The sequence below is a fragment of the Aplidium turbinatum genome, chromosome 10, assembly GCF_918807975.1.
Source record: "Aplidium turbinatum chromosome 10, kaAplTurb1.1, whole genome shotgun sequence".
NCBI lineage: Eukaryota > Metazoa > Chordata > Ascidiacea > Aplousobranchia > Polyclinidae > Aplidium > Aplidium turbinatum.
The window spans coordinates 9797143-9815108 of record NC_137481.1 but is presented as its reverse complement, the minus strand read 5'-3'; the positions used below and the strand labels follow the sequence as shown (position 1 = coordinate 9815108).

Here is a 17966-nt window from a genome sequence, read left to right as displayed (position 1 = left end):
TGAATTAAATCAGGGATGTCCAAAGTCCGGCCTACGGGCCAACTCCGGCCCACGAGACGTTTTTGTATGGCCCGCGCCTGTTGTACAATGTGTTATTTTTGGCCTGCAGACACACAAAAATCAAATAAATTCAACTTGCAGTTTTCAGAAAAATTATTGTGGCTGTTGGCCCGCGAACACTTATTATCAAGTCTGGCTCGCGTGGAAAAAAGTTTGGACACTCCTGAATTAAATGCCTGATTGAATTATTTTCGTTGCCTGTCGGCCTATTGTGTGTTTACAAAGTTTCCTAGACAAAATAGTTTGCCTCAATGGCATTTTTGCTGCAAGTGTAATCCAGTGATTATATATTGATGATTTTTACATTGAACGAAGTTCTTTTCGTGCTGAGGAAAGTAGGCTAATTTCAGCTTAACACGAACATGCAATGCAATATTTGCTAAAAAATATTATGGGGCCCATTTTTCGTGTTGTTTCCCGACCAGTGCTGACTTCTCTCGGAGGCCCTGTTCTCAGCCATACATAAATGTCGTCGAGTGGAAGCTTGTTTCACTCAGGCATGACCGCTGATGTCTTGTAACTATTTTTTGCCACACATTAGCCTACCTTTGGTCAAATTAACTTTTCTGGTACTAGGCTTGGTAATCTACGCGATAACCGTATGGAACATCCGAGTGGCACTCAGTCACAAAAAGGTTGAGAACCATTGCGAAAACACCAAGAAAGTTTCTGAGAATAAAAAGTGATTTAAGCTAACTTTTCATCGTTTTTTCAGCAAGAAAAATCACTTCGACAAATGCCTAGCATATATTTGGCAAGGTCAACAAACAAACAAAATGAAAGGGTCCAAAGGCAGCCTAAGGATTTTTCAATGGCATATAAAGTTTTTGTACGTACGCTGGGCAAATTGGATGCTTCTGCGACATGTCATGGTGTGTGTATAGAGTAGACAACTAGACATGTAATGCAAAACGGCAGTAGATTTTGTTTTGTTTGAAAAAAGGATAATAATCGAAAATATAAAGGTTTTAGTTGCAACCTTTGACAGTGACAAAATTGTGACAGAATCTGGTGTCTTCTATCACATAATATAGCAATGCTGCAATATACAGGCATGTGAAAAATGTAAAAGTACATAAAAGCGGGTTAACATCGATATAATGAGCAGAATGTTCACAAAGTGAACTACAAATAATTTTACAGTTTATCAGCACTTTTAAGTAGGTTTTCCAAAATCTTTACATCTTGACATAAAGATATATGCAAGAAGGTGATGCCTATGCCCTTACGCATACAAAACGACGTGCCAGGGCATCGCAACTGCCACTGAGAAGTTTTTGGCTTAAGGAAGTTTCCAACATGTCTGGCAATTTTTAATGCTTTCATCAAACCATGGATTTATATTGTTATTCCATATTGCCACTGAATTGCATCGCAAAAAGAATTGAACTTAAAAAAAATCATAATTGCACTTGACAACATTGCAGTTGCGCGGTGGGTAGCATCAAACACTGGCAACAACAAAATCAAAATACCGTTTCCAAAAACGAAGCAGCAAAAAAGACTTAAATTTCATGATTTGTATCAACACATTGATGAAACTGACGTCAAAACAATGAAAATAACGATCTGTAACACCCAATATACCGCGCTCAACTCGAACATTCCTACAGCAACAATTCGCAAATAACAACCACGCTTTTCCAGCAAAGCTTTCTTCGAGAAGTCAAACAGCGCAAAGCATTGTCATCACTCGACCTTCCGATTCAGAGTCACTCTATTTCAACGAGGAGATCGTCTCCCTCGACATGCATTCCTTTCGTGACGGATACATCTTTCACAACGCCATCCATTGTGGCGGCTACCACCATCTCCATCTTCATGGCGCTGATGACAAGCAAGGGTTGCCCTTTGGCTACATGCTCTCCAACCTTAATACCATGAAATAAACGTTTCAAAAATGACACTGCAGTTTTTTTGGAGAAATAAGCAGTAACGTAAACTGAAGAATTTAAAAAAAAAATGGATTCAAAGCTTTCATTCTGAAAGGGCATCCTTTCCTGGCTTAAATAACGATGAAACAGCGTGCGACTTACGTAACCAACCACTGTATAATAACAACATAATTATAATAAGATTAAAGAAATTCGTTAAACATGAAAGGGGAAGTCTATCGGAGTTGTGTGCGGCCTGCAATATTGTACGGCAGCGAGACATGGGTGCTTAGAAATATTAAATGGGAAATTCTGAGAAGAACGGAAAGCAAATGGGAAGAGGAAACGGAGACGTCAAAAAAGAACATGCAAAGAACAAGTGAAGAATGAGGCAAAGTCGGACTGAAGAAAGAAAATGAGATGGAGAATAGGAGTGAATGCAATCGATATAAGGAAAGAATCTGCCAGCCCTACTAGTAGGGACAAAACCGAATTTGGATGATGATGATAAAATTATATTTCATACAGGATTGTTTTAGACTATAGCTACAATTCATTCAGTTTTTCACCGGCTGTGGCAATATTGTATACTGTATAGTGCTTGCTGTCTTGGACGCAATAACACCGCACTCACTCAGCAGCCATGTTCATCAAAACGTGATTAAGCGGAAGGAAATGAGACCCGAGAACTCGAAGTTTGGTCTAAACGAGTTTTTTTTTGTGTCGGGTTTCAAGCTCAAACCAAGCGATGAAGATTTAGTGTCACATTAAAACTTACCTCAACTCTCACTTCCAAAACATCTCCTGGCATTGGAGAACCCACTGATCCCTTCACTCCAGCTCTTGCCTTCGGATGAAAATGCATTTCCTGAAAAGATTTCATATTAAAATACTACCTACTCTGAACGAATTAAGCTACTCGCTAACACTTACTTTCAAAGCTTCTTTATCTTTAATCATTATCGCCCTTAGTTGTCCATTAAGCTCCATGAATACTTCTCTTTCACCACTTTCCGGTTTAAGATTGCCAACAGCAAGGGGCTTTATGTGAAGAGTTTTTCCTATACAAAAAAATGTTGTTGACCATGCAGCAAACAAAGACCTCAGAATACTGCGTGTGTTAAGTCTTACCAGGTTCTAACGTGACCTTGAACTCTTCCGCGATGCGCGGTCCAAAAAAGAACCTTGGGGTATCCAATTTATCAACCGGTCCATATTCCTTGTTGAATCGAAGGTACTCGTTTGTAACCTGAATATCAAAGATGAAACGATAATCACTTTGTTGCGTGCATTGAGACTAGAGATGTACCGATACCAATATTTTGGCCGATACCGATACTGATATCACTTTTTTAGGCCGATACTGATATTTTGGCCGATACTTTAGTGTTACAAAAAGAAGCAATTTTGGTATTTGCAAGTACAGTAGAATTCGCCTATAGTGACTTTGGCTATAGTGACACTTCGCCTATAGTGACACCTGTTGCAAAGTCCCGTTTGCAAACCATATGTTTTGCATAGAAATGACTTCGCCTATCGTGACTTCGTGTATAAGAACACTTTGCTTACAGTGACACCACATTTCTTTCCCTTGGGCTCAAAAATTTCCGTATAAGGACACTTTACGGTGTATTTCCAGTTTAAGTTGGAATCATATTTTGTCCTTATCAGCATTCGCCAGTTCCCAGCCAGAAAATTTATCTTTTTACATTGATTTAACGTATGCAGAGGTTGAACCATAAAGGATTGATTTGCTGACTGGGTTTGAATTAAACCAACATAGGATGCGCATGCGCAGATACTGCACAAGTGACGTTATCAACGACGTCATCATTCGTCTATAGTGACACTTCGCTTATAGTGACACTTTTTCCGCGGTCCTTTCAGGTGTCACTATAGGCGAATTCTACTGTAATTATATCAAATGCTAAGTTTTACCTTATTTGCATAAAACTATTAAAAAAAGCTTTGAATTGGCATAATATGCCTATAAAACTTGCCTATAAAGCAAGCCTATAATGCCTATAAAGCAAGTTTGAAAGGCCATCGTGATTGAGGACTGGGGTATAAGGGAAGAAACATTACATCATAATTGGAGTTTCAGAAAAATTAATGAAGGGTTTGCGCAAACTCTCCAAATAGGCTATCATAATTGATAATAAGATGTAAAATGTAAACCAAGTCATTTGTGTAGTCGTACAAAAACTATTCGACAAGTAATGTGCAACCTAAGGGCGGTAGGCACTTTAACATACTGATATCCCATTGAACCACGAACCATCAACCAATCAGAAGCTACGCTGTTCATGACGTCATCAAGGTTGCGTTTCTTGGAACAAAGGAAAAATGCAACTTCCCACCACTGCTATTGCTCTTGTTTGTTGTGTAATTACCAAAAAAAGTTTAAAGTAATAATTAACTCTCTGGCTGAATGCTGAAATGGTCACAATTGGACGGACAACCTAACATCTGATGGTTCGTGGTTCGGGTTCGTTCAATTGGATATCAGTATGTTTAAGTTCCTACCCCTAAGGGCGCTTGTCGTTTGGTTGAGAAAATTTTGCCAGGCCAAGACTACCCAGGTACCAAAAATGTATAATTTTGCATCGTTTTTACGTTGCTAAACGTTTAAAAAACCCAAATTTGAAAATTAACTTTAAATCACTGCAAATGAACGTATGTAAAACTTTTACTTCGGCCGACGCCATTTCACACTCCGTAATCTACGTCGGCAATGATTTTGCCGCAGCAAAAATGCGTTCATTTTGAAAACTTCCGAGCTGGAGACAACAGCTTGTCCCATGCATAAGTTGAACCTGTCTTTTTGAGGTGAAAATCACTTGCGAACATCTCCACCTATACTCGAGTATTTATACGGTATTCGATAAAAGACAGAAGAGAAAACACTTGGCCGTTGTTAACGCTTTGAAGGTAATTAATTAGCAAAACGAGCGAAACGAGGTTAATAAAACTGATAGCCGGTTTTCACTCTGCTTGAGATCATGATTTTTTGCGTTTTATTTAGATAACTTCACTGTTTTGATCGTTGTTATTCACTCGCACGAAAAGGAAATTAATCGGCTTGTTTTCCAACTGTTCCAATTATAAGCTAACAATATCAAAATTTTTACGACTAGGCTTACTGCATGCGTAAAACTAATCGTTTCAAGCAGCGGTTCTAATAAATACGGTTTGCGACCTACGTGTCAATATAAACATGACAGTAAGCTTAATCAAAGACTATTTTAATTGAGTAGAATAGCGTGATGGTTATGACGTCATCACCTTTTCTCGCCCCCCAAGGTTTTTTGAAAAGTCGGCGCCTATGGCTGATGCAACAAACAGTTGAAAGCAGTGCTAAGACAATGACACTGCAGTTATCGAGTACCTTGCTCTCATTTTGCTATAATATTAATAGTCTTGCCACTTTACAGCTATCTGGCCTCGATAAGTGTTGAACCGCTGTTCCTTCGCAAGTTATGCACGCGCTCTCTTCACTTGGCCACTCAGACAACCAAAGTTTACTGAATTATGAGAAAAGGGTCCCTTTAATCACATTCCTTTGCACAACAGCATACCTCAGGGTACATGGCAGCGCTCATAACATCTTCTTCAGTGATATTTCCGCCATGTTCTTCCTTGAGTTCCCGTTTTAAATTGTCAAAGTCAAGAGGTTCCAGCGTTTCCCCGGGTCTCCCTTCAATAATCGGTTGGTCTCGGATGATCTATCAATTGTAATTCATGTCAAGCGGTGCGGAAGTCGCTTTCCAGACAGAAAATCAACCGTTGTTTTACATTGACTCGACTACTGCCGACGTTGAATCAATGTAAAAAACGGTTGATTTATTGTTTGGGTATATCAAAAGCTATTATCCAACGATAACTATACAGACGGTGAATGTTGCAAAACACCGATAATCATCAGCCAAGTACATGGGAATTGTTTAGCTTTCATGTCACAACTCTTTCAGATTATGCATAGCGACATTGAAAGTAAATAACAACCATAACCACAGCATATACCCAAATTCTAAAGCACAACAATTCCGAATAAGATAAAAACACAACCTACTTTCGTTCGGATGGGTTCAGGAAATCCCCCAGGTGGGTAACCGATAGCTCCTCGCATCATGTCAATAACTGATTTCGGGAATGAGAGTTCGTCTGCTCTTTCTTCCACTTCCTTCGAGGTCAGATTATTTTGAACCATAAATTGAGCCATGTCGCCGACGACTTTCGATGAGGGGGTCACCTGATGAAAGCGAAAACCAAAGTTCAATAACGACACACGAGCGTTGCCATTGCATGAGCTTTGGCTACTTCTGCATGAAAATGTTTCCCCGTGAAAGAAAGTGCAACACAGTTCAAGTTATTTTGACAAACATGTGCCCATCCCAGACAGAAAATTAGTCGTTTTTTTACAATGTAAAAATCTTCAATAAAAAAATATCTGTCTGGGATTTAACCTGGCAATATATTTCTGACGTAGTATGAAGTAGCTTTTGCAAATCTTGACTTTACCTTGACAAGATCACCGAACAGCTTGTTTGCTTCAATGTACATCTGCTTGATCTTTGAAAATTGGTTTCCAAGTCCCATGGAATGAGCTGTTCGTAAATAACAATGTTTATTACCTAACCAGCAAATCCATCCCTTTTCACGTTGGTTCAACGTCAGCAAACGTAAAAACAAGATCACGAGGTTCAGTCATTAGTAAGATTGCTGAGCCTAAATTTTGTTTATCTTCAGCATAGTTGCGCAAAGAAAAGACAGTTGAATATATCTCACCTTGAAAGTGAAGATTTGTGTATTGTCCTCCAGGTATTTCGTGTTGATAAACACTTGAATCACCCGACTTCATCGTCACAGTGCATTCAAACGGAGCGTACAAACGTCTGGCTTCCTCCCAATATTCGTTGTACTGTCCTAACGAGGTCATCTTCAAACCTGAAAATCATGAACAAAAATGTAATGAAGCTCTGTGAGTGTGAGATTTATTGCAGGACAGCAAAATCCGTCATTTTCACATTGATTCAACGTCTGCAGACGTTGAATCAATGTAGAAATGGCGCATTTTGATGCCTGGGAATTGCAGTTGTTGTGCACCAACAGTGCTTTGGTTTCGCAGTGGTTCTGGTAAGACTTATCACTAAGAGTTCACAACCTGGGTCGACACGTTGTCGTCGTGTGAAGGCTTGCGAGCAACGAGGAATCTGTCAGGCAAACAAGGTCATGGAACTTCCATACTTGATTTGACCACAGATGAGCTGCCGCACTAAGATTGACCAACCCCGGCATCACGCCTAAGCTTATATATATCACTACAATCTGCTTCTTCCTAAACCCTCACCAGTGTCCAAGGCGGTTCTTTCCACAGAAGTGACCAGAGCTCCAAGGCTTGGTTGTGACGTCATACCGGACATGGAGTCAACGGCGGCGTCAACAATGTCGGCGCCGGCTTCAGCTGCTGCGAGCATAGATGCCACTCCTGTGATGGAATCATATTAAAACAACACATCGGGTAAGTCTATCGTATGCAAAAAGGGGTAACCACAACTTGGCTCAGCTCCTTGAAGAAGCCAGTCATATCTGATAAGCGAAACGTCAGAATAACGTAAATGATCACTGACAACTTCTTGTGACAGTTTATCTTATACTGTGTGCATAAGAACGCAGAAAGCCATGAAAGGCCAGGTGAAGTCTCGTAAAAAAAATTGCAAATGGAAACAAAAAGTTGGGAATAACTGTCCGAAGGCATGACGAAACAAACAGCGGAAATCATCTATCCTACAGCCGTGTTCCAATCAAAACAAGTAGTTTGAGTGCTTTGGATTACCCAATAACCCAACGGCTGTTCGATATTTGACATCTCATCTACGCCACCATTCCGATTGTAGAAATAGGCGGAGCCTCTCTATTATTGGATCGGCGAAAGCTCACACGACAAAGAATACGACTTTAATACAAACCATCGACAAAGTGCCAATGAAAATGAAACGGGCGTTGATCACTAACCGGCGCCTGAAGTGTCATGAGTGTGAACGTGGATTGGAATGTTCGGGTATTTTTCTCTCAAAGCAGAAACAAGAATTTTTGCTGCTTGAGGCTTCAACAACCCAGCCATGTCCTGCACGTGAAGAAAATAATTAAAACCTTTGTGTAGGGTACTGCACCTGCATTAAAATGGTTTTGGAAAAAAATTGATTTAAAAGTAACACTTTTAAAACAATTGTGGAGATGGCATGTCACTGACCTTTATGCATAAGATGTGGGTTCCGATATTGACAATTTCTTCGGCTAAATTGAGGTAGTAATCCAACGTGTATTTGCCATGTCTCGTAGGGTCAGAAACATCTCCAGTGTAACAGATAGCAGCCTCAACCACACCGCCTGCCTCGCCAGCTGCTTCCATGCCGAGTCTCATGTTAGGAAGATAATTCATCGAATCGAATACGCGGAAAATATCCATCCCGTTGATACAAGCAAGCTCACAAAATCTGCAGAGAGTTAAGATAGACTGCAATCTGACAACAAAAACTTAAACATTAAAAATACCAACGATGGAGAGAAGTGGAGGAGTGTGATTCAAGATGAAGACCAGGTTTGTTTGAAGCAAAATGGAGAAAAATTAGAAAAACATGAAAATCTGTTTAATAGTACTTTTGAAATGCATATTTAAATCTTTTGCAATGTATAATACTGATAACCTGAAACCGGTTTTCAATGCCACAGGCTCGCAGTGCTCAGCTAGTCAAGATATTACATTCAATACAGTCGTGCATCAATGGCTATACTATCGTTGAACCAAAATTATTACAGGTCTTACTTTTTGACCACGTTATCCGGATAGCTCGTATATCCGACCCCGTTGGCTCCACGGAGAAGCATTTGAAATGGGATGTTAGGAATTAGGCCACGGAGAGAGCGCAATCGCTCCCATGGACATTCGTGCAAGAATCTCAACGCTACGTCGAAAGTAGCACCTGAAAAAGAATCGAGACAATAAGATCGCTACTTTTTCAGACGATTGTTTTATAAAAAAAAACTGTGCTTTTTCAATTATCATACATGCAAGCACGCGCTATTGCAGCTTACCGAATGACAAATTCCTTGCCACACAAGTGCTACTTTTTGCGATGCATAGTTGTTTACATGTAGCTTATTCAAGCTTATTCTTGGAATATGAACATGATTTTGCATTTTGTTTAAAATCACTAATGCTGCAAAAAGCTTGCAACACTTGATGTAGCACAGTACAAGTTTGGCAGGAAACACACAATCACTTAATGCGCTTTGGCGTCCAAGTGATTAATCAAAAAGCAAACGCACGGACCTTTGATTTCAATAACAAAACAAAAATTCTTTACTATCTCAAAATTGTCCGTGTAAACGACTATTTCAAGCAGATTCATCAGTAGCCAGAAAGTCAACCAACTTAAAAAATGAAATAAGACCCAGAAGAGCACAGAGATTTGGCAACACTATGAACAGAAAGCTTGGAATACAAAACTAGCCGAATACTTCAGATTTTTTTTGTATTCTTAGTTTCAGAAGTGGTTGACACAACATACAGTACAAACAAAGTGCGTGTACCTCCCCAGTTTTCAAGTGAAAACAATTGGTTCATGTTGTGAGAGACGAAAGCTGATATTCTAGCAAGGTCTCTTGTGCGAACTCTAGTGGCGAGGAGGGACTGATGGGCGTCTCTCATCGTTGTGTCTGTGAGCAACAATCCATTGTGCTCTCGCACGGCTTTGGCAAAGCCTTCTGGACCCTCAGAGAGTAAAATATTCCTCCATCCAATCGGTGATGGTGTCCCTGTTGAGAGGTGAAATAAAATTCAGTCATAGTGGAAATGCAAACGCAAGGTACAACTGTAACACAACAAACAAAAATCGTTTTTAAGCCAAACCGCGACTGTTTCAACCGAATTTTCTACTCGATTTTGAATAATTTCATTTTCTCAACTGGACGGCTAATCTCTGATTAAAATTGTTTTGCTAACAGGAACCATCGCCAAAAAAGGGAAGCTTTTGTTCATTATAAATAGAAAATATGAATATGAAGTATATAATACAATGATGCGATTGAAAGACTGTTAGGAAAATACCAAGCGAGTAGGATGTGTTTTGAAGCATGATGCCGTGTAACACTGTAGAGCTGACTATGAACCAATCCCTCCACCCTCGGCAACGCAACACAAAACCATTTCTTAATGACACCAGGAAACAAAGCTCCAATTTCATGCGTGCGCGCTTGAGTTCAACGAATAATTTCAATCACTTTCATGCGCCACGTTAGTTGCAGGAACAACCGCAACATTATGTACATGACGTATTTTGATTGATATTCCAAAAAGCACGTCAGCGCTGTTGCAGCAACGTCAAGAAATTAGAGAACAGAGGAATTCCAGCCACTACATCAATTTTTTGCATTCTTTCAACGCCTGCAGACGTTTAATGAAAGCAAAAAAGAATATTTCCTGGTTAGGGTAAGATTCTCGCCAAACCAAACACAGTCTGCAATGAATAATTAAAATTAAGACCACAAAGGGTTAGGAACCAACCAGCAGGAACAGTGGGGGCAATAGGCTCTTGGTACGGGGGCTTGTTGTCGGTGGGTAAGGGAGTGGATGGACCGTTGACTAGAACTTCCGCAAGGTAGCGCATCAACCTCCCGGCCCGGTTTTGACTTGGGTGCATTTTGAAGAGCTGCAAGGAAGTATAATTAAAAATATCAGCATCATGCAATGTTGTTTCAACAATGGAAAACTGCTCAAGCATAGTAAATCAATCAATCACTTCAAGATAAAAAGTGGTTGATTTGCTGGCAGGGATTGAACAGCATACTAAAACCTAAGAAATAAATTATTGGAGGGTATCAAGTTGTTACGGACAATTTTCATATCAAACGTCATGTAAAACCGTTCAGGTCTACTGAATCTTAGCGTATTACGTAATGGGATATTTCTAAAAAATGAGCAGATTGCAGAATCGTTGCAAGACCTGTAAAACATTGTAGCTGCAGCATAACATTACATCATCGTTAAATCTTTAATTACTTGAACAGGTGTAAGCCAAACTTGAGCAGGTGTGAGCCAGGCTTGAACAGGTGCTTGAATAACTTATCATTACTACGTCACAGTAACTACTTACGTGCGTTTGAAATATCGTAATTTATTCTTGTCATTTTAAAATTGTTGCTTGCAGAAGTTGGTCGCAAATTTAACTGTTTTGCTTAGTGCTTGCCAGCTGGACAAAATTTCCGTTTTTTATCCAAGTAATTTGCATTGTAGTGACAAGTTTAGTGGTGTATCGCGTTGCACCCAATTTCGACAGCCGTGGGCTATTTTTTACAGAAATACAATTCTCGAATAGACGTTTCCAGAAGAGTGTTTCTTTTCGGTCATTACATACAGACGAACAGATCCGGGAACTTTATGTTACAATTTTCCCACGAAGAGATTATGGTTTACCGCTGTGACTACAAGTCTTCGTAGATAAAAAATCATCACCTACAAATACAGTATTACTATTACATCAATACTTCTACCAACTTTACCAGGGTGACAGAGTATGATAAACGTTGTTGTTTACCTGCGGGTTGTTATCAATGAATTGAGTGGTGATTGTTCCATGCAAGAACGTCTCATCGGTTATCACGTTCAACAGAAACGGTATGTTAGTCTGGAACAAATTACACTCGTTTTAACATACTATCAAAAGTAAAAAGGTAAGAAAATGTGTCAACAAATGTTTTGTTTGTGATGATTGATACTTCTGTAGCATGGCGGATCTGCTAAGTTACAAATAAATCCAGTTTTCCACACACCTTCACTCCACGTATTCTAAATTCTCTCAACGCTCTGTGCATTTTCCTCGCTGCTGACGGCATGTCTGCAGCATGAGCGATCACTTTGACAAGGAGGGAGTCGTAATGGGGGGACACAATCGCACCAGCAAATGCAGACGCACTGTCCAACCTTATGCCCATGCCTTCCCCACTCCTGAACACCTAGAAAGTTCAATGACACATTTTACATTGAAAACAGCGAAATCATATTTTAAATTGAAACCAATCTGCAGACGGATTTGTGCTGTCAGGGTATACTATACTGTATACAACAAGACACGTTAAAAAAACATTACTGCTGGGTCGTGATACAACGCACTTCTATTCTTCCCGTATCTGGGCGGAAGTCATGAGCGGGGTCTTCAGTGGTGACTCGGCATTGCATGGCGCAGCCGTTGACTTGAATATTTTGTTGGACCAATCCGAGATCAGGCAGCAGATGACCTTCTGCCAGACGTATTTGTGATTGGACAAGATCAACACTGAAATAAAGAAAAGGGTTTAAATTTCGGCAGGCATTGAAGGCAGTGACAAAGTAAACAGAGACAGCAAATTGCGTACCCAGTGATCTGTTCAGTGACTGTGTGCTCAACTTGGAGACGAGAATTCACTTCAATGAAATAATGGCGTCCCTGGAAAAGTCAATAATGACATTGCATTAACACAACTTTGAAGAGTTAGAATTGTTGTGCTGAGAAACGTCAACCAAATTTTTAAAAATGATTGAGTGACTTCATTAAAATACAGCATTCATACCTGACTATCCAGCAAAAATTCAACTGTTCCAGCATTCTCATAACCAACATGACGAGCAATTTTAAGAGCGTCATCAGCCAATAATCTTCTGAGGCCAATGGGCAAATTGAAAGCAGGTGCTAGTTCTACAACCTTCTGATATCTTCTCTGAATGGAACAATCTCGTTCATATAAATGCACCAAGTTCCCAGCACGATCACCTAATTGCAATAAAGGGTGGCGATAAGTCACTGGTAAGAAGACTGCTCACTCAAACACTGTTAAATAAATCAAACGTGTTCGTTTTTTTTGGTTTATTCTTTTTTAACAATTTCAGTTGTAACAAAAATATCAAACCTTTCCTCAAACGTCAGTGAAGCAATAAACCATCTTGTTTGTTGTTAATTTTACTTTCAATTTCATCAGATGAACGTAGCAACTAGTGCTAGAAACGAAACCTTTCCTCATCGCACTCCCAAAATTTGCAACGAAAACATAAGATTGTTGTGACATATATACCTAATATCTGCACTTCAATGTGTCTTGGTCCTTGCAGGTACCTTTCAATGAACATGGCACCATTTCCAAATGCTTTTTCCGCCTCAGAAACCGCTCTATGAAAGTTATCTTCCAGATCCTGTAACAGTGTAACACACAGTGACAATATTGAACGAACAAGTCTAGCAAAGTTAAAACGTGAAACAACATGCCAGGAATCCAGGATGTATTACTCACTGCTTCGTCGTTGACAAATCTCATGCCTCGACCTCCGCCTCCAAAAGCAGCTTTAAATATCACTGGAAATCCATATTTTTGTACAAAGTCTTTGGCTTCATCTAAGGTTGTTACCGGTGCGTCAGTCCCAGGTACTACAGGGACACCTGCAATGTAAGCTTCAGTTGGACTCATTATACAGAGCTGTGACGTCGGAGGGATTCTGACGTGTCCAGAGTCGGCCGGTTATACACCGAGAAGTCGGAGTCAGTCGGAGTAGTATATTTTTCGCCCAACGCTACAGCCCTGATGATCATCAGTGACGATCGGTGAGGGAAAGCAAGGAAAGCAGTGCTTACCTTAGCAAAAACTATGCAAAATATAATGACTGAATTCTAGGTTTAACTTCTTATTATTTTTATCACGTTTATTTTAACTTGAAAATTACTGTATTCGTGACTAGAATTACTGGTAACGCTTGTGAGTAGTCTAAGTCCTCACCAAACCGCATGTCTTGCCTACAAATGCCAATTGACGCAAACGCTTCTGTCAGAAACAACCACTGAAGCTCCAGGGAAATCAACTATCAAAGTTGCTTTCCCAGGTTCAAAAAATGTCAAAAAACGCCTTCGTTTTATCCAATCCTCACTCGTTTTGCAAAACGTCACCAGCTGCTTAGCCAATCAGGTGTGTTATGGTTATGGTATGGTTAGTTGTGCTTTCCCAGTGACGTCAATGCGTACATTCGCTAGAGCGACTAGACTAACTCGTCAGAATGGTCTCTCGTCACGGTACACGCACAGCATCATAATGCCAAAAAGCTTGTTGCTGTTTTTTGATGTCTCCTCGCCATGTACTTTAGCCTATACTGTACTAGCTTTCATAGTCATGCCTTTGCCCTTTTTACAGCGTTGATATAACGTTACTTCGCCAATGAACGTTCAGGTGCGGATGCAATATTTAGTTTGTTAAGCTTCTATACGCAGGAGGCAAACTTATCCAGCTTTTTTGTACAAATTGCTTGCGGTTGTAATGTTTAGGCCTAAGTGTTAGTTTTTGTAGTGTAGGCCTAACTGAATATCTGAGAATGAACATTCATGATGAATTAAACATTTAGAAAACTTCTATTATTCCATGTCTAACACAGGATTTTGGTCCTGCAACGTTAAAATTAAGATTGTTCATGACTTCTAAACATTAAATGGATGTATGATCACGACATACGCGAAGCACAATTTGACAGATTTTTATTTTTGATTTGGTTTGGAAATGCTCTCAGAGCGCACCAAATTGGAAGTGTTTTTCAAAAACTTCTGGGGGAGGCCCCCCAGACCCCCCGCTGGAAGTGTTGTCTTCGGCAACACGCCCTTCGTGCCTACGCCCTTCCTTTCTACGCCCTTCACCCTTCGTTACGCCCTTCGTGCCTACTACCTTGCTGCAGCATATTTCCAAGTTGCTTTCCCAACGGTTTAAGCCACCGAACGTCACTGATGATCATATACCATTAAAGCACATTTAAATTGAAAATGTGTTAAATTAACTGTGGCAACTTAACCCACTTAAATGTAGACACAAGCTATAAAAATACACTTACATCAAAGCAAAATAAATACCAACCTCAAAACAGAAGACCATTTTGCCACACAACAAAACTATTACATAACTCTCATTAATGCAAAATAACAACTGCCATGGAATGCTTTTTACAGTTAAGGTAGTTACAAAACGTTATTCTAACCGGCTGCAATTGCTATCTTTCTGGCAGCAACTTTGTCCCCCATTTGCTGCACAACAGTAGGCGACGGTCCAATGAAACGAATATCGGCATCAACACATGCTTGTGCAAAGTCAGCCCTTTCTGATAAAAATCCATAGCCAGGATGAATAGCATCAACTCCAACTTCCTAAGAAGCAAAAATGCAATCTGACTAAAAACGTCCTGTTCTCTGTTATTCCTCAATAACAGGTATATACTGATATTAAAGATCATTTTCTTTTACCTTTGCTGTTGCAATGATTTCAGGAATGGATAAATAAGCATCAACAGGAGCTAGTCCTCTTCCAACCAAATAAGATTCATCTGCTTTTTGCCTATGCATATGTTGGGTGTCTTGTTCAGAATATATTGCTACAGTTCGTATACCAAGCTCTGTGCAGGCTCTAAACACACGTATTGCAATTTCACCTCGATTAGCGACCATGACCTGTCAATAAAAATAAAGGGTCAGCAACAAAATAATGTGTGTTTTTAACAATAAATGTTATTAATACTGTACTACAAAAACTGCTCAATGCTAAGCAACAAAGCCAAGAAGAGCAATGTGTGTTTTATATAACAGTGTCATTTTCAAGGCAGATGTGCATTGTTCTTGGCATTTACAAAGCAAAAAGTTTCAGCACAGCAATTTAGGGGAAAGCAGGGAATTGAAATTAGTTGATGCACACATGTCAACAGATAATGATATTGTTCAAGTTACACGCTTGCAAGAATAGTAAAATGCTAATACCTTATTGATGGGGTCCACATTGGTGACATTTGAAGAACTTTTTTTCGGATGTGTTACACCAACAGGAAAAGATGTTTTGTATGTACGCCAAGTCTATAAAATAACAATAAACGATGCATACAAATTCTTATCTTCTACATCAAAATTAATTTACAGAGTAAAAAATGCAGCTGCATATGATCTATCAAAACAGTAAAACTATCATGTAATGAATGATCTATCAAAACAGTAAAACTATCATGTAATGAATGATCTATCAAAACAATAAACCTCTAAAGTAAAGTAAATCTTTTGAAATGCAAGTTGTATAAAGCATTTTCTGCATAGTGAATTAGTTTAAAGCTGAGTAACTTTTACCCATCACCATTAGTAAGATTAAGTAAATAATTAGAAAACTTACTGTTTGCTCAAATTGAAGTAAATGAATAAAAGTACAAAACAAAGTAGCATTGAGGAAAGTCAAGCAAAAGAAATTCAGAGCAAAAAATATCAGGTTGATTGGAAGACATCTTGATTGCAAATTTGAGCACAGTCTCTAATGTTGCATCTAAAAAATGCATTTTATTTTCCAGCCAGGAAAACAGTCACTTCACATGTTGATTGCATGTTTGCAACATCAAAAAAAAAGTGACTGACATGTGGGACATGCCAAACAACTGTAGAACAAGGTATTAAACATAACATTGAAAAGAAGTAATTATTTCACCAACCTTTTTCACAGGACCAATTACACGCTTGATTGACAGCATGACACAGACCTTTGCAAAATGATCCAGTAAATAAAAAAGGTTATAAGTTTGTCTTGACTCTACTTTGCAAAATGATCCAGTAAATAAAAAAAGGTTATAAATCAACTTCTCATTTCCATTCAAATTTATAAATTCTGAAAATATATTACTTACTATGACTAACGCATTGCAGGTAGTAATCAACTAAATTAGAAAAGACCTAATGTAAAAAACACATTTAGTTTGGACATAAAACTACAGGTGCAAAAGATGTGTCAATGTATCTCACTTAAGCCTACTCTCTGTGAATTAACTATGACTACCAATACCGTACCAAGTTGCTGAAAAGAAACAACCATTTTGTCAAAAAAACAATATTATACACATAACATATACTTTTATAGGCTATTATGCAGATATGATCCAATCTATCTAAGTAGGCTACATCTGCAACTTACAATTAGTTCAAACTCAAAACCAGCCAACTCAAATTGACAATAAATTATTCCTCATCTGATTTTACATCTAACTTAACAAATATTGCTTCCAAGGACAAAATCAGATTGCATGCTTGCAATATCGTTCAAATGCCAGTTTAGTGGTATCCTACCTAAACCACAATTTGGTAGGCTACCTTTCTGGCTTACTAAGATTAAGTATATAGCTTACAACGTCATTCATTTAGTTCTTTTTCCATGGCTATCTTAAATTTTGAATTGTCTATTTTTGTAGAACTAGTCTTGGTCTATTTCTTTTTGAACAATACAAAAACATGCATGATTACCGTATAATTATGTGCTTTAAAAAATTCAGAATTTGCAATGGAGCCTTGTAGATTTCGTTTGCAATGGGTAAATATTGAAGTATCTAACGCAAACTTGCAAAACCGCACTGTAGACTTGTGGGTTTCCAGTCATCATGTCCTCACTGCGCAGATGTCCCTGACTCGCTGCTTTGCAAAAACTGCAGCAAATGTAAAAATGAACAAAAATTCAATTCAAAATTATCGCCACGTTTACAGTGTAGAACTTCATTCTTCAAAATCTGAGGCCCGAGTATTGCTGCGCACCCGGTTCGCTTTCTGATTCTGAATGACGCGCTAGCTCCAAGTGTTCTTTTTTAGACAAAACTTCTCAATCACATCAACATCAATAAACGAAAAGTACGCCGTGCTTGCAAACACAAATATGACTACGTCACACGTGATCCAACACACTTCGCAAAACGTGACTTCGAGCACGATTTGAAACGAGGCGGTTAAACATTGCCCAGTTGGTTTTGCGCATGCACGATCCCCATCTTGACTCGAGTTTGTGCGCTCAGTTAGGTCGCATGAAAAATATATTGATTGAGTTATTTTCAACAAAAAAAGTTCTGCTGAGTGCTGAGTTTAACTTTTACCTGACTTTTAGTAGAGCATGGGGCTAGAGCTAGACCAGGTCTGACCAAACCGCTGTTCTTTTCCCTGAAAACAACAAACTGAAAAATGATATCAG

At 39.1% G+C, this 17966-nt stretch overlaps 1 protein-coding gene across 1 annotated transcript; it reads right to left on the bottom strand.

Annotated features, from left to right (window-relative positions):
- Window positions 1–784: 784 nt before the first annotated feature.
- Window positions 785–16680, bottom strand: LOC145779130 (pyruvate carboxylase, mitochondrial-like). The gene is made up of 25 exons (XM_082590704.1): window positions 16453–16680; window positions 15743–15835; window positions 15236–15439; window positions 14974–15139; window positions 13257–13402; window positions 13041–13158; window positions 12543–12742; window positions 12348–12418; window positions 12106–12268; window positions 11766–11948; window positions 11531–11620; window positions 10501–10645; window positions 9528–9752; window positions 8761–8917; window positions 8188–8431; window positions 7950–8061; window positions 7285–7422; window positions 6723–6881; window positions 6456–6541; window positions 6007–6186; window positions 5513–5659; window positions 3066–3183; window positions 2868–2995; window positions 2713–2802; window positions 785–1931 (listed from the first exon to the last, which is right to left on the bottom strand). The coding sequence occupies exons 1-25, from the start codon at window positions 16489–16491 to the stop codon at window positions 1773–1775; spliced, it is 3561 nt and encodes a 1186-aa protein (XP_082446830.1). The 5' UTR covers window positions 16492–16680; the 3' UTR covers window positions 785–1772.
- Window positions 16681–17966: the final 1286 nt, after the last annotated feature.

Bases quoted from the DNA above. Each gene is read 5' to 3' on its own strand.
- LOC145779130 (XM_082590704.1), bottom strand. From the start codon at position 16,491: ATGCTGTCAATCAAGCGTGTAATTGGTCCTGTGAAAAAG. The intron at 15,836-16,452 runs GTTGGTGAAATA...GTTATTTTATAG, and splicing joins TAATTGGTCCTGTGAAAAAG to ACTTGGCGTACATACAAAAC. The intron at 1,932-2,712 runs GTAAGTTTTAAT...CATGGTATTAAG, and splicing joins TTTTGGAAGTGAGAGTTGAG to GTTGGAGAGCATGTAGCCAA.